The sequence below is a fragment of the Lissotriton vulgaris genome, chromosome 8 (genome assembly GCF_964263255.1).
Source record: "Lissotriton vulgaris chromosome 8, aLisVul1.2, whole genome shotgun sequence".
NCBI classification, from domain to species: domain Eukaryota; kingdom Metazoa; phylum Chordata; class Amphibia; order Caudata; family Salamandridae; genus Lissotriton; species Lissotriton vulgaris.
The window spans coordinates 1194602990-1194627753 of record NC_141696.1 but is presented as its reverse complement, the minus strand read 5'-3'; the positions used below and the strand labels follow the sequence as shown (position 1 = coordinate 1194627753).

Sequence of the window (24764 nt, the reverse complement as noted above, 5' to 3'; positions counted from 1 at the left end):
CCGCCTCGTAAGCTTGCGAAACTGTAAACCAAACAAAAACAAGAAGCGTGAGTACATGATTACAGCTTCACAACATGTGCAACCGCACATACCTTTTGTAACAATTCGAGGACCAACGCCCCAATTGTTTCACTTTTTCCACACTCAGACCCCTGGCTGTAGCCTCTGTAGCAGCCCCTATCCGGAAGGAATGGGTCCCAAAATCGCCCGGGTTCAAGCCCGCGGCCGAAATTGCCATTGCTAGCACCCGCTGGAACTGAAACCTCGTCAGTGGGGTGGCATCAGTGTGTCTCAACAGGGTCCCCCCCCACGATGCCGCCCTCTGCGCCAAATATTCCCCAACGCATACGACGGGGCACATGGGAGATCCGGGACTCCGATGGACTACTATACTGTCCCCGATCGCACCCTGATCGGTCTTGGACCTGGGAAACGAGACAATCATCGTATCCCCCTTAACTAGAACGTGCTCTCGGCACAGTCCCCCCCCGTATCCTGCTTGTTCCTTGCCACCAGTTCGCTTACCCGCATAGCCCCATGGAATGCTAATGCAAAAGCGGCCCGGAATAACACTGTTTCAGACTGGGATGAACAAGTCGCAGGGAGAACGGAAAATAACAGGGCCAACCTTTCCAGACCTATCGGGTGCCTTTCATCTACTCTGCGACCCTCAAGGCGTTGCCACCCACGCAGCGCTCTCTGTACTACGAAAGATGCAGTAGGGTCCTGGATCCCATGAGCCCGCGCCATGAAGGAAATGGCGGCCCGATGCCTCTGGGCCGTGGCTACCGATTTGCCTGCCTGATGTAACGACAGCAAAAACTTTACGACATACTCTTCCTGGCCCCAAAGCTCCCCCCTAGCCGAACCCAAAAAGGATCAATAGGAACGGAACGCCCCTTCATATGCCTTCCTTGTCCTGGGTGCTAAACTCTCTCCCACGAGGTTTTGTAGTTCGGGGCACCGAGAGACCAGAGAGCTTCGGGGAATGGTGCCGACACCGGGTCCGCTGTGGGCAGAAAACCCCAGAAGGCCTGCATACGGAAACGAGAAAGCGCATCAGCCGCCTGATTCAGTACTCCTGGCACATGTCTCGCCCTAAAGAGCACGTTCAATTGCATACATAGTAACACAATTTCCTTGAGCAATCTCAGAATCCATTTGCATCGTGCTGCCTGACTATTGATACACTCAACCACGGTCATGTTATCCGACCAGAACACCACAGAGTGATCCCGAAACCCCTCAGGCCATGTTTGTAGGGCCACCAGAATAGGGAACAGTTCGAGAAAAGCAATGTTACTCGTCAGCCCACACTCGTGCCACCATGACGGCCACTTTTGAGCCGACCAGTGATTACCGAATATGGCGCCAAAGCCTATACTCCCCGCCGAATCTGTCCACAGCCCCAACTCCTCGGAGGACACCGCCGGCTTGCTCCAGACAACCCGACCATTGAAATCCGCCAGAAATGCCAACCAAATGCGCATGTCCTGGCGAATCTCGGCCGAGAGCCTCGTGCGATGGTGCCCTTCTTTAAGACCGACCATGGCTTGAGCAATCGAGCGGGAGAAAGGGCGGGCCATTGGCATTACTCTAAGGGCAAAATTCAACTGACCCACAGTTTGCTGCAATTGATGCAAGTTCACCTTGGTTTCCCGAATACATGCTTCAAGGGAGGCCCTGAATTTCCCCACCTTTTCTTTGGGCAACCGGAAGCAACCTTCCAGTGAATCGAGCTCTATTCCGAGAAACTCGAGCGAAGTTGATGGCCCCACCGTCTTACCTGGTGCCAATGGCACACCAAATTGATTCATCAGACCACAAAATTCTTTCAAAGCTTGTGCACTTTCTGGATCCCTAGCTGCCCCCAGGAACAAAAAATCGTCAAGATAATGCATAACATGTTGATACCCCGTCATTCTTGTGAATACCCATTGCAGAAAACAACTGAATTTCTCAAAATAAGCACAAGATATGGAGCATCCCATTGGCATACATTTATCCATGTAATAGCGACCCTGAAACATAAAACCGAGGAGACGCTGATCGTCTGGGTGTACCGGGAGCAACCGGAACGCTGACTCGATGTCTGATTTGGCCATCAGCGCTCCGGGCCCCAGGCGATTCAACATGGCGACGGCCTCATCGGAAGATGCGTACCGCACCGAACACACCTCCGGGTCTATCGCATCATTCACCGAAAGACCTCTCGGGGCGGACAAGTTATGTATTAACCGAAACTCACCCGGGTCCTTCTTGGGGACCACTCCCAAGGGGGAACAAACAAAATTAGCAACTGGTGGCATGTCGAATGGTCCGGCAACCCGACCCCGGGTCAACTCTTTCACAACCTTCGCCTGTACCACCGCCGTATTCTGCAGGACCGACAGTTGGTTCCTACACTGTGCCTTACCCTGAAAATTCCCCACTGGGATGCGGAAACCATACGAAAACCCATCTCGCAACACCCCAGCGGAGACATGATCCGGGTATTCATTGAGCCAAGGAATCATTGCCATGGTATCAACCGGGGTAGGTAAAGGCGCCCCTCGGACTATTTCAGACCTGTTTGGCGCTTCCCCTACCTCCGTTATCACCCGTTTTGGCTCTGCACATGGTCTCAGGATGCGAGGATTGCCCACACCCCCCACAGTCGTGCCTAAACTTGCATGACCCCTGGGGCCTTGTACACTTTCCCCTGTTAAAATTCCAGCAGATGCCTTTTTTGCCTGTATTGCCACTCGATCTTGAGTGATGCTCATTACTTGAACCTGCCCGAAAGGGCGCCCCAGATGAATAGCGGGAAAACTCTCCCCCGTTTCCCCCCACCAATGGTGCCTTTAACATGCCTGATTTCTCCATCCTTTGCCATGAAATGGAGTCGTAACAATCCCATGTCAGAGATGTGTCGAACTCCTTGGCCTTCCGAAAAACATTATCATAACAAAACCACTGATTGCCCTCATATGACTGAGAAAACTCCATAATACGTGTCTGGTACACGGGTAACTCGGCCAACAGTTCAGGCCTTCGTTCCCCCATAATTGAAGTGAATATGCCAAACGCTCTGCCCCAATTACCTATGTTCTCATCGACCTTAAAAGCGGCCATCTTGGCGCGCCAAACACTCGGGTGCAAAAACTCTTTTTGACCCTTCACATGCTCGATCTCATAATGATCAGTTAGCAAAGAAAACATGTTTACATACTTCTCAGCCCATACCCTCTCCTTGATTTCAATCGGAATATGCTGAGCCACTTTCTCCCTTCTCGAGGGTACGGACCCCTCCCCCGCAATCGGCAGTCGCTGCTTACCTGAACTAGAAGCTGTAACCGTAGTCGCTGCCGAACTCGTGCCCGCCGCGGTTTCACCCACTGGAGCCTGCGGGGGAACAAAAGGACATGGCGCCTTTGCAGCCTCTCTTGATTGCCGCAACTGCCTCATTACTGCCCTGGCGTCATCCGCCGTGGTGCCCTCGCTATCTTTCCCCAACCACGCTGCCAGCTGTGCAGCCAACTCGGGAGGCATATCCTCCCCGTTCACAGGGGTGACTACAACGGGAATTGGTTGCCCCTCCTTCGGGACCGGGATCGGGGTCTCAGTCGGTGTATCGGGGAGCGCCGGCGGCGCCTCGGGAACCGGGGTCTCTCCCCCAGTTGCCCCCCTCTTGGACCTTCTACCTCTCCCGCTAGGGACTACTCCCGGCAATGCGGGTCCGACGACTCGCTTTGGGCCTCCTACACCGTTCATTGCCGCCATCTGTTTCTTCATCTCGGCCATGTCTTTCACGAGCATGCGGAGCATCTGATCGGTACCGACCCGCTTTCCGACCTTCTTGCCCGGCATTCTCGAACGATGATTCTCTGAAAGAACAAAGACAAAATTACAACGCTCAAAATTGGCTCTTCGTTCCGTCTCGAGCTCACGTGCAGCGGGGAGGTGCAGCTTCAGAGCACAGGAACAAGAGGATGCTACCTTGGCTTGTCGCTCCTTTTATCCCTCTTCGGGCGGGCGTAAACCCGCCTCCGCCCGCCTCCGGGGGCGTGGCTGGCGGCTTCGGTGTCTAGGACAACCCACTCTAGGGCGGGAAAAAGCGCGCCCCGGCTACGCCGCTTCGGGCATACCAGCCGGGACTCGCCTCCCGCCCAAGATGGCTTCCCGGGGAGATCGGGGTACTCCACCATACGTTCGGGGGGACCGATTGGTCGCCCCTTTCCATTACACTTCATTATAACTGTTCAACATGCTGCACAGCAGGTATACTACTCTACAACATAGCTTAAACACATTGGCAAAGCCAATAGTCCTGGCAAAACACTTATAAGGTCCCAAAGGCGAGACCTATTTGCTATGCCAATGCTTGTTTGCATAAGCAGACACTTCTATTTTGAGCAAAGCAGTCTACGTCACCTTACTTACCTCACTTTTTTACAATGCTTTGAGAAAATAGTTAAATCTAAACAAACAATATCGCGGACCTCTAATTCTGTGAGAGATTATTTGTCCAAAGCTAATCCTCTTGGGTGGTCTCTACCCTATATTGGCAGTTTAAAGTGGTCCTTCTTGCCCTCTGGCATGATCTGATTAACATGCAGCTGTCATTCTACCTTCTTCTACATATAAAGCTGATGGGAGATATGATATCTGTAATTGTCATGGTCCATCATATATTATTGACATTCTGCTTGTTTCTCGTAAGTAAAATGACTTTGCTAAACCTTGTCTTAAGTACATGAAAGGAAATATGGCATGGTGTTGAGTCCAGTTATACATTGTTTTATATTCACTGTGGGCCAAAGGAAAACCCAGTGGAATACCGCCTGTCTGGTAGCCCTGGTTCCTGCAGTGAAGCTTATCATGCTGACTCCCAGACTCGTTAAATTCTGTGCCTTATGTTCCGACAGAATTACGAGCGTTGGTTTTATTTACACATCCGATAATTATTGGATGCTTTAAATAACCCAACAATAGTTACATTTCAGCAGCTCAAACCTGCTGACATTTAACAGGAGAGAAACGTACAGTAATTCCATATCATGCAGATTTTGGTGTGTTAAACACCAAAACCCCCATTTCAATCCCTATAAACTCATAATAGGTGTTATTTATCGCACATGGTAAATAACGTACCCGGTGGTATTGTTATTTATCTGGGCTGATAAATAATGCCTCGGCTGGTAATCGGGTCCTAAGTGTCATGATTAGGCATTATATTGATTAGCAAATGTGTTGTAGGCTGGTTCCAGGGAAAATGTCAGTCCTATAAGACCTGACAGCAGGTATAGTTGTAGCAAAATTGTTCACTTCCAACACCTCCAAGGGACAACAATTTTAATAATAGGTTTCAGGAAAAAAGGATCAAGGCTGATGATTGTCTCGTTGTCATTGATAATTAAAAAAATATTTCAGTCCACTAGAAGGCTGAGCCAGGGTCTTAGCTTTTGTGATATCTCTAGGGGACTTATTTGGTTCAAAGTGTCTAGATAGGTGATTGAAATTCAGTTTAATGTAGTGAGAGCACCTATTACGGAGGATTAATCTATTCTCCCCCCTCCCCCCCCCCTTCCCCCCCAATTACCCTTTCTTGACTGCTGATATCAGGAAAGGAAGAACTACAAAATTCATTTAATGGTAATATTTAGATTCATCAATTTAAGTTTTTTGCTATACATACATGGTCAGATTGGCCACATTGGTGATTGGTTACAGGACTATAAGATATTGCAACAGAGTTCGGTAGCCAGAGTAGAGCTACCCACTTTTCGCACCCCTACCTATCAATATAACTTCATCACATACGCCAACTGGATTTAAAGAATTACTACTCCCTTCACCACAGATGAATGAGAACCCACAATTTCAAATGTGCAAAATGTATCATCGTAGACAGCGGGATATCAGGAAAGGAAGAACTACAAAATGTATTTAATGGTAATATTTAGATTCATCAATTGAAGTTTGTTGCTATACATACATGGTCAGATTGGCCACATTGGTGATTGGTTACAGGACTATAAGGTATTGCAACATAGTTCGGTAGCCAGACTAGAGCTACCCACTTTTCGCACCCCCCACCTATCAATATACCTTCATCACATACGCCAACTGGATTTAAAGAATTACTACTCCCTTCACCACAGATAAATGAGAACCCACAATTTCAAATGTGCAAAATGTATCATCGAAGACAGCGGGAGTATTGCTCCTGCATGAGTTACTGATTCCAATGTGAGTGATGTGTATATTTTCTAGACTGGGATATTATTAACTCGGGAGTAAGAGTTTTCTCCAGCAAAATCACAATCACCAATAAACTATCAAATAAAAAGACACCTTAAACATAGATGTTGTTTCTGATATTTCCAATCGTTTCCTTTTGTCTCATCAGAAAGATCCTATCTTCGGTTTGTGTGCTGCTTGTCAGCTCAATTATTACAATGCGGTGTTTCTCCGACCATGCAATGTGTCTTCTGCTGTCTTGTATCGAAGCGACTTCATCTTTCTGAGTTGATGATTAGTTGAGGTCAAGCTGTAAGCAAACACCAAAACTATGCCTGTTACCACTATATAATCATTTTGTCCCCTTACTCGTGATCCTTCATGAAATACCTAAAACCTAATTGTCTATTTTGCCTGTAGATGCCTGAAACAAGCATTCCAAATCCGACCCTTGTGTCAGTCTTGATTCACACAAAATGCTTAAATGTTTATCAATGTTTATTTGTTTTTACTATTACTTAACAACATTCAATATGGTGTACTATTTATTGTGTGCAAGTTTCCAGAATATATTTAAGGTTTCTGCTATGTACTCGGAGGCTTTGTAAAATAAAGGGATCCAAGGACAGTTTGGATTACCTAATTCTGTAATTGTTTGCGACTGAGAAGAGTAAGCTGACATTTGTATGTCTAATCATGCATTGTCAATCAATCAGTACTTGTGTACCGTGGCTAATTCCCCTTGAGGGTATCACGGTGCTGGGTTGGTGGGCTTAGTCAAAGAGCCATGTCTTGATCCTTTTCCTGGAGTCGATCAGCGAGGGTGATGTTCGGAGGTGGATGGCGTTCCAGGACTTGGCAAGGTGAGAGAAGGAGCGCCTCCACTGTGGCTACGGACACGCAGAGTCTGTGTGAAGGAGGTGGAATGGAGGTTTCTGGATGGTTGGTGGAAGTTCAGGAGGTGGTTCATGTCTGCTGGTCCTTGGTCATGGAGGACATTGTAGGCGTGTGTCAGTAACCTGAATTGGTATCGTTTCTGGACGGGGAGCCAGTGCAGGTTTCTCAGATGTTTGGTGATGAGAGTCCGCTTGGGCAGATTGAGGATCAGTCTAGCTGCTGAGTGCTGTATAGTCTGGAGCCTTCTCATGAATTTGGTCGTGGTTCCTGGGTACAATGCTTTGCCGTAGGCCAGCCGGCTAGTGTTTAAGACTTGCATGACGGTTGTTCTTGTGCTGATGAGTACTCATTGGAAGATTCTTTGGAGCAATCTTACAATGGGGAAGAAGGAAGAGGAGACTGTGTTGATCTGTCATTTCATTGTGAATTTGATGTCCTGTGTCATGTGGTCTGTTGGAGTGGGTCCGAATTCGGTGGGCCACCAGGTGTCGTTCCAGAGGGAGGGTTGGTTGCCAGAGATCAGCACTTCGGTCTTGTCAGTGTTGAGATTCAAAGAGGTGTCCTTTTTCCAGTCTGCAACATTTTTCATGCAGTTGTGGAAGTTTGTCTTCGTGGTGGTGGGGTCTGCAGAGAACAAGAGGATAAGCTGGGTGTCGTATGTGTAAGATATCATGTTGAGATCAAGGGTCTGGCGATGTTGGCTAGAGGCGTTTTGTAGGTGTTGAAGACTGTGGGGCTGAGGTATGATCCTTGAAGGACGCCGCAGATAGTGCTCGTGGGTTCCGATGTGAAGGGTGGTAGGCAAATTCTCTGCGTTCGTCCTGTGAGGAATAATGCGATCCAGTTGAGTGTGTCTCCCTTGATCCCAATCTGGCGCATTCTCTTTAGGCGTGTGTGGTTGGACACAGTGTTGAAGGTTGCGTAGAGAAGTTAAGGAGGATCAGAGCTGCAGATTCTTCCCTGTTGAGTAAGGTGTGGATGTCGTCAATGGCAGAGATCAATGTCAAGACTGAATATCTAGAAATGGGGGAAGGTTTGTATATAATATCTAGAAATGCTTGAGCAGATCTCCATGAGCTGCCTGTATATTCTGCTTGATTATTCTAACTATAGATTCCTCACCTTTAGAATATTCTGAGGTGCCAGACTGGATCTAGAAGATTTGAACAGCATTTGTCCCGTTTGCAGCAATGTGGCATTATGTGGCTTTGCGTTGCAAAAGTGACTAATGCATCTGCATATAAGCACCACCCCTGCACGCCAATGTTAGTTTCTCCCTTTCCATGTCTTTGTACGCGGTTCCGGAGCTTACTGCAAACTTTTTTCTCATCAGTTGACAAACATTTTCTTCAATATGATTTTTCCAGTGTGCAAGGCAAATGTATGCCTTTCTAAAACTATGTATTGCCTCAAAAGGCTCAATTGAAGTAGAGGGCACGTATCCATTAGAATTGTCAGGGACACTCCAGCAGCAGGTTGTTTCTGAGGTCCAACTCTTCAGGTAAATCAAAATCGAAGTAAAAGCATAATAAGATCAAGCGGAGTTCATCCCAATCTCACTACTCTCGACCTGAGAAGTTGCAAGAATGTCATGGTGCCTGACAGTCTGCTCTCGATCCCCTGCAGAAGAGCCGATTCGGCAACTGATTTCGATGCACCCAGAGTTATCAGTCGCCATGAGTAACTTTGCAACATATTGAGTCCTTCAAAAAGGCCATGTTGCACATTTTTGGCCCCCTTCTGGCATGCCTTCGGCCACAAGATTCTGCAGGGGTCACCAATCGGGACACCACTGGCAGGTCTGACCTCGAAGCTGTCTGGCTCTAGAAACCCCCTAGGGTTCCACTCAGACACTGGAGCTGGCTTCCAATCTAGCACTAAAATCCACACAGGTCCCTTCTACATTAACGCCAGAGCCGGAGGATGAATCCATTGCTTTAGACTTCTCCAACCCTGAGCCAAATCCTTCTCAGCATGACCAAGGCTGCATCTCGATGCTGTTCCAGTACATTCTGATTCATACAGTATCATGCATTTGTCTCAAAGCCACACCACACACGTTAGCAACTTTTCGAACCCATTCGAACCCAGATGCTGGATGTCCCTGGAGGCGTTTCGGGAGGTGCTGAAGAGCTGGTCAGCCCTGGCGCCAACGCTTGTTGCAGCGCACCACTGAGACGGGGGCCCCGGGACCGGGGGCTGGCCCCGGGAGCGGTGCGGTGCGAGGAGCGGTGAGTGTGCACTGCCGACGCGGCTGGAGGCTTGGAGAGAGGAACGGATGAGGAGGAAGAGCGACGTCAAGGAGACCTGGAGGCGGAGAGAGCCAGCGGGTGAGCGACACGGCGAGAGGAGAGCGGAATGGAATAAAGCCTACGTGGGAGCTCTCGAAGCGGCGCGCCTGACCTTAAAATGGCGGCCGCTCGAGACATTTAACTTGCACACAATAAATGAAGTAAACAAACTTGGAGACTAGACAGCGAAGAAGGACAAAGAAAAAGGAGAGAGACAGAGAAAGGAGCCAAAAACAAAGTTAATATGAGGCGAGAAAGGGAAAATGGACCAATGGAATAACGAAGGAAGTAAACAACCTGGTGACTAGAAAGTGAAAAAGGACAAAGAAACACAGAGAAAGGAGCCTAAAACATAGATAATATGAGGCGAGAAAGGGAAAGTGGACCAAATTGAATAAGTATAAGAGAAAGTCCCCTGACTTTAGCAAGTACAAAAACGGCGGACATCTTGGAATATCTAGTTTTTAACCGATATACCTCAATAAAGGGCCAACTATTATTAGTGTTACCAGTCAGCGCAAATACAAGGCCCCAAGAACACCTCTGGAAGCGCATTTAGCATCACTGACATATCGAAATAAAAAGTGTGTAGTGTGTTCCAGCAGGGAACTACGTAATACAACTTAGTCAAAGGCTTCTAGGGAACTACGCAATACAAATAGCCTAAAGGCTCCTGGAGACCCCCAACGTGAATACGAAGCGGAAATGGAGGGAAGTTACCGAGGGACGTCCGGGTCTCATGCAAAGAATATAGAATATCCTTCCACCCTATCCAAAAATGCTGCCAAAAAATTCAAACATACTACACTGAGAAAAAATCCGGACACTCTGTTCGCGGACCCTTATTTTGATAGAGTTAAAGGTATCCTGATGAACGACCTGATATTCTACACAGGCAAAACCGCCAAATGGCGTGATATCTTTACAAAAATGCTGTTCACAAAAGTGGTGAAAAATATACCACATGGCACAAAAATAACGACCTCAATAACCAAAAGAGGTAATTCAGAAGTATGCATTACTATATACAAAACGGGAATAGTGTTGATACAAGCAACCAACAAAGAACTCGAGAAATTTGAGATAACCTTCCAAACATTAAAGGAAACCATAGTAGGACCTAATCTCCAACATAATATAGTAAGAACAAATCATCAACAAAACATGACCCCACCAGACATCACACCCTACAACAACTACCCTGTCACTAGAGATGTCAATCTGAATGACAATCATATCTCCAACGACGGAGCTTTATCTGTTACGGCGATGGCAACACCGGACAATCAAATTTCTAACACCGGAGCTTTATCTATTACGGAGATGGAAACACCGGAGAATGAGACTGAAATGATAACGGTGTATAATATCATTGCAAATGAAGAGACAAACCAGACCGTAAGAGAAGAACCACTGCCGCCATCTCACATGGCCACTCCAACGGAAGAGGGTAGCTCAGATCTGAGTGAGCGCCCCTATGATGAGAACAATGAAAGGAACCTAGTAGAGGCTATACACCCTCCCCAACACCCTTCGAATACGAGACTAGAAGTCCACGGATCCACACCTACAAAAACACCCCCTACTCCGAACAATATAAGAAACAATGATGACACCCTCAACAGAATCAGGAACCACAACCAAAGTAAGGATACAACGACAAGGTATGGGACAACGAGAACAGACTACGCTCAGAGGAGAGCAAATGGCAGAACGCAGACTGCCAGATCTATCTCCCTTAAGAAATCACCCAGAACACAGAAAGAAACCAAGGAGCTAAAGAAACTAATAAGCAACATGGCACAAGACTCGCGGAAAGTTTCACAGACAATTGGGAAAATCTGGGAGATGACGGTAAACACGAATTCCAAAATCACCCACATCCAGAATCTAATACTCCGACCCAACCGACCAAACCGGACCAACCCCATTCCAGAAGAAGTAGCTCATGCCCTACTTCGATCTTATGAACAACAGGCTCCGAGAAAGAAAGAGACTATCGAAACTGTACCTATCGAAACTGTACCTATTGACCCGAATAGATTGCCCCGAAAGAATGATAGGAAAGCAATCCACCATAACCTACAACATATTCAGGTAAATACAACCGAAGTAGAAAATGGAAATAGCGTCAAATCACAGAAAACATTGAACTGCCTACTGCTTAACTGTCGCTCGGCAAATAAACACGCATCAGACATAGCCGCCTTAATCCTCAACAAAGAAATCGACCTGGCCATCTTCACGGAAACATGGCTCAACGAATCATCCTCTCCTACCATGGATCTTCTAGTACCACCACAATACAACATTGTCAGGTTGGACAGACCCAGGAAAGTGGGAGGAGGGATAGCGTGCATCCATCGCTCGGAGATAAAGGTCAACCAATTCCAATCCGACCATATAGATTCATGTGAATACCTTGGTCTTAACATAAGATCACCAAATAATCAAAACTACAACCTACATGCGTTTTACCACCCACCAGGAGATAACGCAAAGTTCACAGAGCATCTTATGGAGATCATAACTGCTAACTCTAACCCAGATGCCAACAACATATTCCTAGGTGACTTTAACCTCCACTGGGACGACGGCAATGATAATATGGTCAATTCACTCACAAGGAGCGACTTTAGACTGGATAATTTCTAGAAACAAAGAAATCTCAATTACCGCCATAGACCCGTGTGATTGGTCTGATCATCACGCCATAACATTTGTGATACCGACAATGAAAAAGGGCAGGAACACGCAACCTCGCAAGGTCAAAAAACTGATACGAGATACAAAAGAAGCTAATATTGAACGATTGGTTGAAAGATGTGTGAAAGACCTGAAGCCAGGCATCAACGAGCAGAATGTAAATGAGCTGACTGATCATTACATAACCTCAATCGGTAATATAGTCAATGACACCCTACCGCAAAAACTGAAAAGTGTCTCGGAAAAGCCAAAAAATCCTTGGTTTAATGAGGCTTTGAACGAGGACAGGCGAAAACTGAGAATGGCAGAAAGGAAATGGAGACAACATCCCTCCTCCCCCGAACTGAAGGCCCTCAGAAAAACAAGAAAACAATATAATTTAAAGATAACTAATGCCAAAAAAGAATTTATAAGGGCTGAACTGGACAATGCCATAAACAGACCTCGAAAACTCTTCGAGATCTTAAAACAACAGTCAAACAAATTAACCAAAACGGCCCAAGAGAACCCAAAGAATCCCATAAGTTGTGAAAAATTCTCCTCATTTTTCATGGATAAAACTAAACTGCTAGAAGCTGAGCTCACAAATGCAGCGGCTAACCTCACGACCCAGCCCGTTACCAAAAATAAGGCGAACGCGACAACGGAAGATCCCCCAACAAAAAATAAGGCAAGCTGGGATACATTCGAACTATACAACCAGGAAAAGATCGCCAAAACTCTAGCGGAACTTAGACCCAACAACCACTACCAAGACCCGCTACCGGCAAAATGTGTAAGAGAAATCAGCCACACTCTAGTTCCAATCTGGACCGAGATAATAAATGCCTCACTATCACAAGGGACCCTACCTGACTGCCTAAAAATGGGGCAGGTAGTTCCCATCATCAAAAAACCGACAGCGGATGCAACTGACCCAAATAATTATCGACCAGTGACCAACATCCCTTTACTGGCCAAACTTATTGAGAAATGCGTGCAAGGCCAACTGAGTCAACACATCGCTAAGTTCTCACTATTAGATGACTGCCAATCAGGTTTCAGAACAGGACACAGTACTGAAACTGCGATATTACATATTGTTGATGACGCCCTACAAGCCCTTGACCAAAATCATGCATGCCTACTGATTCTACTAGACTTGTCATCGGCATTTGACACGGTAAACCATGAGATACTGATGACCAGATTACACGACAGGATGGGTCTATCTGGAAATGTTTGGAAGTGGTTTAACTCCTTCCTGCAGAACAGGACTCAGCTATTCCTGGTCGACCAAGCAATCTCCTCCCCTTGCCCTAACACAATAGGGGTCCCTCAAGGTTCAACGCTATCCCCAGATCTCTTCAACTTATATGTAGAACCTCTCACAGAGATCCTTCGGAATACACAGATCTCCTACCACATGTACGCAGACGACACACAAATATACATGAAGATTGCCTGCAGTGATGACATTGACCTTATGAATGAAACTCTAAAGAAAGCGTTGCATTGGCTAACAGCCAACCATTTGAAACTTAACGCCAACAAAACAGAATTCCTGTTAATCTCACCGACAAGAAGTCAACCAGAGGTAAAGGAATGGGCTAAAATGATAACTGCGCTTAACTGCACTCCGACACTTGTTAATTCAGCCAAATCTCTAGGAATTACACTAGACGAGAACCTAGACATGAAAGAACACATCAATGCAATGGCTAAGAGCGCCCGTTTCCATTTGAACTATCTAAGGAAACTGAAACCCTTTATCTCAGAAGCAGATCTAAAACTTGCGATCCAATCGCTAGTTATCTCAAGGATCGAATATGGCTGCACTACGTTAGCTGGCCTACCAAAAACATCCACTGCCCCGCTAAAAGCCTGTCTCAATGCAGCGGCAAGACTTATCACGGGAACGAGGAAATTTGATCACATATCTCCCCACCTGAAGGCACTAAACTGGTTACCCTATGATGCTAGAATTAAAATGAAGATGGCCTGTATTACACACAAAGCGGTCCACTACAACACGCCAAGATATCTAGCCAAGAAAATCAAGCTATCGGGAGGTAACAGATCAACGAGAAGCGCTAAAGAGTTGCTCCTACGGCCGGCCTTCTTCCGGAAAAAAAAGACCTATGACAGAGCTTTTTCGGGAGCCGCCCCCAGAGTCTGGAATTCACTCCCACCCTATATCAGGAAGATTCAAAATTTTGCAGCATTTAAAAGGGAACTGAAAAGCCATATGATGAGTAAATACCCTACATAGAGATGACCACAGACCAGTGGCGCAAACTTTTTTTTTTTTTTTATGCCAAAGATGACGGGAGCCATCATAAACAATTGGAAGACCAATAAGACAAATGTCTAAACACTCTAGTTATGACTATGACTATAACTCAAGCTTCGGCTGTACACCCTATCGCTACCTCATATTTAGGTGTTATCTGCACTATGTATCACACCAAAGTTACTACCCCTATCTTGTCATGTGAATATTTATGATCGTTACAACTAGCTATACCCATTTTACCCTTTGGTAATTACTCTGACACTGCTCTGATAATAATTTACAATCCTACCTCATCGAACTTGACTGTACGACTATGGCACAACCTAAACCATATGCACCACTTATCGCTAAGTGATCAGGCGTTAAGAATATATTTACTCAATCACCCTAGATAGCATATTGCCTCCTTCATTCCATATTTGTTTTTGTTGTTATAATTGCTACTATAATGTCAAGTTATTAACTTCATATGTCAGTTTGTAACCATCCTAGATAGTATATCGCCTTCTACCTTCATATATGTTTGCTGTTATAATTGCTTATTGTCAATCTGTAATCTCATATGTAAAGCGCTCTGATACCCACGGGTCTTGTCCGCGCTATATAAAACACTATAAATAAATAAATAAATACCAACCAGCCATTGGGAAAAACAGTGTTGATGAAGGGGAGTATTTTCCAAAGCATTATGATGATGATGCAGACAATTTATATCTACATTTGCAGGGTGCAAGTGAGCTAGACACTTACCAAGATAGTGGGTTGTGCTCTTCCCTTAAACCACAAACAGAAGAGATTGCCTCCTTATCCATCGTCATAAGATGTGCAGTGGAAGCGTTAGATTTACAGCTGTCAACAATGGAAGTCAAAACCAACAAACATAGGTTTTGCAACCAGGACATACTTCGTCAGAACCATTACTTTTATTCATTGAAGCCCTGAATGACACCATTAATTGTACCTGATCTGAACCCTGTTCCTGTTCCTGTCTCCTAGCGAACGGGAAGGTTGCTCGGTGCCACAGGTCAGAGCAAGTTAACCTGGTTTTTAAATGCTGCCCCATACACCAGAGTTGTGTGGTTCAAGCTCCCACAAGTAGGATGAACTGCATTTCTTTTCCCGTCGCTACAACTGACAAAAAGTTGACTCGAGTAATTACCAGTTTCTGAGATCAATTTAAGTATTACAACCACTACTTTTTTGTAAACTTAAGTATGTCGGGATGGGTATGCCCAGACATGGGTCCTATGCACACTGTGTACTGGAACCAAGCTATACTTGGCTGATGAACCCTAGCTAGAGCGAAACCAGTCCTAGGTTTTTGGTGTTCCGGTTTAGGGATGACCTGGCTTGGCAGTTCTGGATGGACTGTTCCCATTGTAGCACAGTCAAGGCTGATTTTGATATAGCTGGCTCCAAACTGAGGTGGCATGGTTTGCATAATCACAGTTGAGTAGGACGTGGCCCCATGTAATTACCAGTGGCTAAGAATAATTCAAGCTTTCCATCTATCACTTTTTGTATACTTTAGTATGACGCACTGTCCAAGAAGCAACCTCTGGAGGGAGGGACTGCGGGCCCATTCCAGAAGGACCAAGGAAGCTACAGCTGCCCTAGCACATGGGGTGCTTGTCCTTGACATCTGTCGGGCTGCAACATGAGTGTAATTTCCCTCATTCACAAAGTTCAAGGGCATTTTACTCGGTCTGCAAGACTTTTTGATCTGAGCAAATCAGCAGACCTACCACCTTGGAAAGTTCTGCTTTGGTATATGTTTTACAGGTTAGAAATCTTTGGTTGAAAGTATCCATCTTCCCCGTTATTTGCAACTGCCTCCTTTCCAATCCAAGAAGGTCCCAACCTAGGAATCTGCACACTCGTATCGTTGGTTCACCGTCTTGAGCACACGCAACCTTTGTACTCAGCCACCACACCCAGTACAAATTATTCCACACGGACCACTGTGTCCCAACGTTGTCCCTTCCCACTCTCTCCTGCAGGTGATTATTCCTTTGCATCGACCCACCCCTCTACCCTTGTCCCACCTCACACACATTGCTGATTTCTCAGCAATTTCCTTTCCTCCCCACTACCCGTGTTCCATACCCTACATGTTGCCGTATTTACAGCAATTCCTTTTTCTTCCTCGGAGAACCAATTTGGACCCTTCTTACCTCAATTGACATCCAGTTTTACTAAATGCTTCACTCTCCATCTGGATTGATTCTTAACTACCACAACAGGTAGTCTTCCTCTCTTCTGTCACCGTCGTGTAAAATTACCATCTCTTTCAAATTATTTTTATTTTGGGCCTCATTCATGTTTCCTTAACTTTATACAGCACTATATTGTTATAAGTAATCTGGTCCTGATGATGACCTGGAATTAAACAGGTCGAAACTCCGTCAACTACTCAATGTAACTTCTGGCATCACTGTGGTCAACCTAAGCAGCCTAAACAAAAAGACCTGCCTTGTATGTATTCTTCATTGTGTCATTGACTATCCACTCTGTTGTATATTCCATTGCAGCGCTCATGCTGTTTTCACCCCATTGGGTCAATGCGCTGTTCACTGTCTCGAGCATGCAAAGTGCACATGGTTACTTTTACATACGCTGTATTTTCGTGCTGATACAACTACTTACAAATAGGAATTTACTTTCTACTTATACATTTCGTGTGGTCTCCCTTTCTTCTTATCTGGAAGTGATTAATGCTTTCCTTGTATTTGTCCTCTAAAATGATCACCAGTTGAGGCATTGTTTTGTGGTTACATACTCTGCCCGGGTCTCAACTGGGTCAACGGGTTCACTCCTATTTTTCGATTTGATGGTAGGTTACTTGCAGGCATATTTGTATTTAGTTCTTTTAATACCAGTCAATGTTTTGGGTCTGAGGCTGCACCTTGTCTCTAATGTTTGGGGTCATATACAGAAAACATCTGCAAGCACACAACCCTTCTGCCCTCCATCTGGATGGGAGATATCTCAATGGAGTTGCTTTTAAATCCGTTCTTCCCAGTGAGTTAATGGTATTGCCAGTGACCAACTATTTGTACAAATGTAAGATGTACTACTCCTATAGAAGCATTATCTGTTAGATTCAAATTGTTTTCTTGGCTTCAAAATATCCCAGCTCCAGCTTTGCAGGTAGCACCATTGTGCTCAGGAGTGAGGCCCCCGCCATTTGTATGAAACGAACAAGAGACAAACTTGCAGCTGGCAAACCAATATACACATAGGCAACTGACCTTAAGCACATTTGATTTACTTTGCCTTACATAAGTGGGATTAAAAGTCTTAATATCCGGGTATAAAATGTGAGATCTCTCTACTAACGTGTTTAACAAACTCTGTATAATATTTCCCACCTTCATTTAAGAAGGGGAAGTCTGAATTGATAGCAAGCAACCTAACACAGTGAGTTAGAAATGTTTGCAAAAAGCTAGAATTGATATGGAATAGCTGACCACCGGATCTTCAACTCTGCTAATCAGAGCAGGTTTTCAGTCCATATAAACGTCTGCTAATTTCTTTCTAATGCCCGAGACGTAGCCACTAACCTGCTTGGTAAGGGGTCATATTTATCGTCTCCTTTGGGTCTCCTTGGTCAGGACCATAGATCTGTATTTATCCCTGAACCAAAAATTATGCTTAAAAAAAGGTCTGTTTTTCTCTGTGCTTTAAAGGGGGCTTTTGCAACTCACTTCCTGCAAAAGCCAATCATGCTTCGAGATAACCCTGTCAAGATTTGTGCACTTTCCAATTTGCTGATCTGTTGCAATTTCAGACAAAGTTGGACATGCCATTATCTTCAACAGCGTATCGAGGATCATATATACATGTGTCTGATAAAAATGTGTAGGCTGCTCAGATCTTCCTTTAATGAAATATAAGCTAGGGTTAAGTGTGTCAAAAAAACAAAAGTTGCCCTTGTGCCAGTAATATAATAGATGAAACTCTGACCTGCATTTATGTTGTACCGTGACCTAAGAAAGCTACTCTTTGCCCCTACACTGCTCATATCTTGGACTATGCCTTGTGTAGTGTTTGACAACTATATTTCGGTGGACTCCGCTAACATCAACCACTTGCTTATAGGTGTTAGGGCTCGTCATGTCCATTGTAAAATTATAAATGCAATATATTACATAGGTTTTGGTACAGAATATGTGCTGCATATTGCTATACCCAAAAACTATGCTGATTTGATATTTGCTTATAAGCGCTCCCTGTACATTAAATTCAGTTTGGGGACCTTGCTGTTGAGCAGTTTTACCTCAAATTGGGTACCATAAATAATTCCATGGGTAATTGTATGAACCATGTGGTGGATGATGAAAAATATAGGATGATGAAAGGCATATTTAAGTCTGGAGTTAGCCCTGCTTGCCATGAATAAGTTAGTCTTGCCCGAATGTGCATACACACCCAACCTCTGCCTTATTGATCCACATCGGTGAGATGTACCGTGAGTCCTCCACCACATTACAATCAAGACCCTCGTCTGGGCATACAATTAGGGTGACTCACTTACACACCCGCTTTCCCCTTTTTACTGGAAAGCAAAACTTCCTGTGGAAATTGGAATTGGAAAAGAAGCTTTTGGGACATCCATCCAAAAGCCTTTCTTCTTGCTTGAAGAATGAGCATGAGGTTTCAAAGATCAAAGTCTTGTGTACTTTTTGGTTGATTTGTCTAATTAAGTCAAACACTTTTGTTAGGAATTAGCACATTTACCATAACTGCAAAGTGAAAATGACTTTTTATGTAATATCTGCTTGTATTATGCACATTTTGCATTATGGGATTGTTTATTTAGGTTTATTTTAATTTACCTTGTTTACCAGATGGAATAGGAATTAACCCCGCACAGACAGCTGGTAAGTATACTTGGTTTTCTTTTTTCCTAACAGTTGCATGATAGTGTCATGATATTGCCAATTGTAATTGTTTTCAGTAGTTTAAAATGAGTAAACGCTGTTACCATAGGACAAGAAATCCAAATGAAAGTTCCCTTTCTGTTAAAACAACAATACTTGAATACCTAAACAAATATGTTCTGAAACTGCTCTGCAGGTTAAAGACTCCGTGAGAAATGTAGCGACCTGCTGTCTGTTTAGCTAAAAGCCTGGGAACAATTAGTAAAATATTTAAAAGTACATGCAATAAAGGCTTGTTCCAAATGAAAAAACAGCTCTAGACTAACCTTACTTCCTGTAAATATGTAGGTGAGCGGTTCTCCTTTGATACTAACGAACACTAGCGTTTGTGTACTTTTTGCTCTGCACCTGCACAAACTAAAATGACATGGACCCAGTCCTGTCAATAATCACGCATCAAACGTGACACCATCGCATTCCAGTGCGGTGCTCCGCATCACCGCACTGAAATGCATTGTCACGCATAATGCATAGTGGCAGTCTCAGGTGTACATTTACTGATGGCTGCAAACGTGTGTTGCAGCTGGCTGCAGGCACTGTCTGTGGTCTGCCTGCTCCAGCGCGCTGCTTCCGTGGTCTTCTTGAGGCAGTAATAAATCCCAGCTAAGCGCCTGCCAGTTCCTGGCTCTGCCTCTTTGCTACAGTGTATCACCCGCTGCCGCGCAGCATTGCGTCAGCCTGCCTTACGTCATGTCCGTTCCCAGCTAGCGCTCCACAGTCACATCCTGCTGACCTCGAGAGCGGGGAGTTTATTCTTCTGGAAGTTGCCCGCAATAATAATGGGGCAGCGCCGTTGATTATATTGCACGTGATGGCCCGGCCTGGGCCACACTCTGCTGTAGGCCATCATAATCGAGGCTGCCGCAGCAGTTGCAATTTCGGAGCAGGCATTGAGAAATTAGTGCAGTGGGTTAAGGACAACCATGACCGACCATGTCGGTTTACAGCGCCGGCTGCCAGGTCAGGGATCATTAGGCGCGCAACGAGGACGTCTCCTTCTGCTGGTGCTGCCGCCGATGATGCAGTGTTGTTAGTGAGACTGGAAATAGACCGCGCTACTTGCACCTGATGGTTGCTGTAAATGTTAAATGAAGACCATCACCCCACCGTGAATTGTCGAGGGAGTGCCAGGACGACCGAGCAGGCGGCTGGCCCACCACCACGGTGAACTCATTGTCGTGGCTCCGGCCTCGCAAGTTGGACAGTAAGTGCTGCAGCCAGCGGAGCATGTGTATGTTAATTTGGTAATGTGACGATGGCCGTCGCCACATTGATTACTGATTGCACTCTCTTCAGTGCACTTTGAGCATAATCTGAACTACTTTGTAAATGTACTGCCAATATTGTTTTAAAAGGATAGGTGGTGGTGAACAGAAGTTCTAAAGCATGCCTTTGTTTTCTAGATGATTTTCATATATCATGACTGTGGAGCCACGTATGTCCCAGGGAAATACTTCTGCGTAGCATTCTGTCCTGTACGGAAGCCCGCAAATAGAGTGACAGACAGACCTGGTTGTGAAATAAGAGGCCTTTTATTCATGCCCTGCCAGGGGACTTCTACGCCCACACTGGCACAGGCTGCCCCAGTCCCTTTCGAGCTGCCTTCCTTCGGAAGAACTTAGTGTGTGGGGTGCACTGCCACATGGCCCGTGGCTATCTTGTCCGTCAGGAGAACTGCAGATGAAAGGCTTGGTAGCTCAAGGATGAGCAGTGACCCTGACTCGGCCCGCGGTCCCTCTCTAACCCCCTCTTCTGTCACTGCTCCTACCCCAGCCCTCAGTACACTGACCAAGTCATTATCCCCTCCCCTGACATCGACCCGCCCGATACACTCAGCCCCCTCAGTATCCCAGAATGTATATGCAACGCAGTGGAGAATAATCATTTCCCCATAATGTGCTAAAGAGGGAACCACGTGCCTACAATGATCTTACGAAAACTATAAATATGTACGTTTCCTGGCCAGTTTGTGAGCTACAGTTCATCTTGGATTCTTGAGGTGTACCTCCATCCTCTTCTCTGTTGCTGCTAGCTTTCCAGTTTCATGTTTCTTCCCAGTTGTGGAGAAGTAACTGCCGCAAACACACTTGTAAATGTAGTGGTGCAGGAGAAAGCGCTTGGCGGCCTCGGTGTTTGATGCTTTTAAGTAGTTTTAAGATCGTATTAGAGTTCTTTCGTCCCTCAAATGGGTGTAATTTGTGTAATACATGTTACACTTGTCTTCACTGCTTGATAGTGAATGTCACTCATAATTACAGTGAAATTATGAAAATGTCACACAAATGGAATCTGAAACCTTGGCAGCTAGGCATGGACAATAGAGCAGATCTTAGGCAAAATGTCCTGTACCAGTTTCACCCATCCCACCGTCACCCCGAGCTTCATAATACCAGCGCTGCTGAAGAAGCAGTAAAAGAAGCATGGTGAAATACCCAAGCCTCCTAATGCAATGATTGTCACAGATACATATCTTTGAGGATGATACTTATTTAAGCTTCTAGCCATTTAAATCAGTAAATAAATATTCACTTTTTCCCGGGTGTAATCCCAGTAGCGAGCCTTTCTTTGTTTTAAAAATAAATTAAGCTGTGGTTTCACTTAAAAGTGAAAAAGTTCCAGGACAGTTAAATACTTTGTACATCTTGAAACATTGGGAGCACGAGCTGCTGTTGCAGTGAGATTATTTCCTTTTACTAAGCCTCATTAGTAAGTTTCTTATTAGTGCACCATATCTAAGTCCTCTCTAAGAGTGGCGTGGTTTCCATCCTCTGAGGGATTTCGTTCCTATTTTCTTGCTTTTTACCAATGACACATCATGTTCTTCTTTTACAATTCAGAGTAGACAGTATCCTAGAGTATAGTGCCTTACTGGGCTATCTATGTCCTGGAGAATTTCATTTAAGGGCAGATGATATATACTCAATTGTGTGCATATTCCCATACAATTGGTTGTATTCTAGCAGAGACCTGTTTATAGCTTGCATTCCACATATAATGTGAGCTATTCATCAGTGGCCTGTATGCTGAGCTTCCTTCTGAATTGTCACCACCATAACGGTTGCCACATGCAGTCACTCAACAACTAATCTCAGATATTTGATACACGATAAAAATAAGGAATATAGCATGAGAGAGATTTTCTTTGTAAATTAAGCAGTGAAACGTGTGACAACGATGTTGATGGGGGTGTCTTTTATCTTTGTATTTTTTAGAGTCCTCTGACGAAGGGAAGTTTCCCGAAATGCATTGGGACACATTTTAATAAATCGTGACATATGGCAAGGATTTAATGGCTCCTGGTTTTTACTTATGCCTAGTACACTTGGATGAATAAAATGAATTGAATCAAACGAAGAAAAAGAAAGCATGAACAATGGAGTAAAAGTTAGAGGAAAACCATTATGAAATTTGACGATTTGATTGATTGGATTCATTTGAGTTTGGCTGTGCAGTTTGATTTAAACCTAACCCGGCTCATTTGTGTTTCAGTTATACTGCAGTGCAAAAGGGCAGAACGCGGAGCAAATTTGCACGCCTACAGCATAGTGATGACGTTAAGCAAGTTAAACACTGAGTACACTGGTGTGCATCTCATCTCCCCCTTTTTCTCATAGGATACATCATCTGCCATGCACAACCCATCTTATCCCTCACTACCACCCTGCACGACTAGGCTCTTAGAGAATTTACTTCTACCCTTCCTTCCCAAGTCTTTGCCACTGGTCTGGTTAGTTCCGGCTTTTGGGATAGGGTTAATGTTGGTCTGAGCAAAAAGAACAAGCATTGGCATAGCCAATAGGTCTCGCCTTTGGGACCTTATAAGTGTTTAGTTATCCAGCACAATATCCTTGCTGCATTCCAATGTTTGTTTGATCTTCTGATCGTTTCTTACCACAATCGTAAGAAGAATATCATGACTACCTCTTAATCTCTTCTAGAATAAGTAGTAATATACATATCATTAAAAAAGTCCATAAGCACAATTTATATGATAAATCTAACCATCAAAACCCTGTTAACATGGTTATCTGTTTATTCGCTCTTTTGTGAATTCTATAATGTAACTCTCATTTCTACGGGTGGTTCCAGGTTTGATAAGAACCTCAGGTGGGATAATAATCACTTCCTTGTCCTTAATAGAACTAAAACTTTCTTTTACGATAGCCAGGAGTTTTTTTATTCTGTGTCAGAAATGGAAGCTCTCCTGATAGAAGGCTGAGGGAAAAATTGACTGAATCAACGACTAACCTGAGGAAAGTAACTTGCTGAGAGAGCACCATCAGTGACTTCTCCTAGTTGTTGATGAATCTTAAGCTTTCCAGAAGTGAGATTATCTTGGAAAGTTGTACAGTCAGCCTCCACAGGCATCTTTCCATCACTAGGATGTTGTCCAAATATATCATGAGTCAAATGCTCTTTGTCCTTTTTGGCTCCACCACCAGCTTCAAGACCCTGGTAAAGCGCCAAGGAAGGCCAAAAAGGAGTGACTTGAATTCATACAACTGTCCTATTGCTACACATTGAAGCAATCTGCAATGTGGTTTAAATATAGTGAAGGTAAGATATGCATCCCGTAAATCAAATCACAGCACCCAGTCCCCTGGACGTAGGACGTCTCTAAGAAGATGAGTGCTCTCCACTTTAAATGGAAATAGACCAGCCATTTTTTTAATTCTCTGAGGTTTATCACAGGCTTTACCCCCTTATCTTTCTTTTCCACCAAATATAAATTGCTCACGAAACCCCATGAGTGGATTGTTTACTTGCCAATGGGGACCCTGCCAACGTTGAGGGGACCCTGCCAACGTTGACACCTGCATTTGCCCCCTCAGCTCACGGGGAGCTGCTCCAGTGCCTGTCACCTGCATTTGCCTGCCGCCGTAACTCGCCACGAGGGGTTGCCCGGGACTCCATCTCCCAGAGTCCCCGGGGGCGCCTGCTGACGACGTCATCCTTCTGCGCCGGAAGGCGCTATTAAATCGCCACAGGGCTCCCACAGCTCGTCCCGCACCTGTCCGCGATAGGAAGAGGCAGGGCAGGGCCACTTCCCTTGGCTTTCCAACAGAACATATTCCATAGAAAAGGCTGTTATTGGAAGATATCTATGGGCTGCTCTTCAAACAGGAAGTAACTATTTTTCCCTTGGGAACGTGGAACTCATTCACAGCGTTTTATCTCCTGCTTATTGTTGGTAGTGATCTTCAGAGGGGTAGAGAGACGGTTATCTTTTGGGCTTTTAGTTGGGTTCAACAAATTTAGGCTATCATTGGTTGTGTTCGCTGGACTATTTTGGAAACTAGTTTGCTCCAGAAAGCAGAACTGTATCATATAGTAACTAGGGCAAGGTGTGTTTCCCCTACAAATATTTTTGTTAGATAAAAACCATGGGGAAAACCTCCTGTATTTCAAAGAAAAATGCAATCAGGGGAC

General features: G+C 45.0%; 1 protein-coding gene across 1 annotated transcript in view; it reads left to right on the top strand.

The window, feature by feature from the left end:
• The window catches only part of UFM1 (ubiquitin fold modifier 1), a 165987-nt gene that overhangs the window by 117243 nt on the left and 23980 nt on the right, over positions 1-24764 (top strand). Inside the window, exon 5 of the mRNA XM_086935068.1 lies at positions 19242-19274. Coding sequence (XP_086791194.1) covers positions 19242-19274 — 33 coding nt within the window. The remainder of the gene's footprint in view (positions 1-19241; positions 19275-24764) is intronic.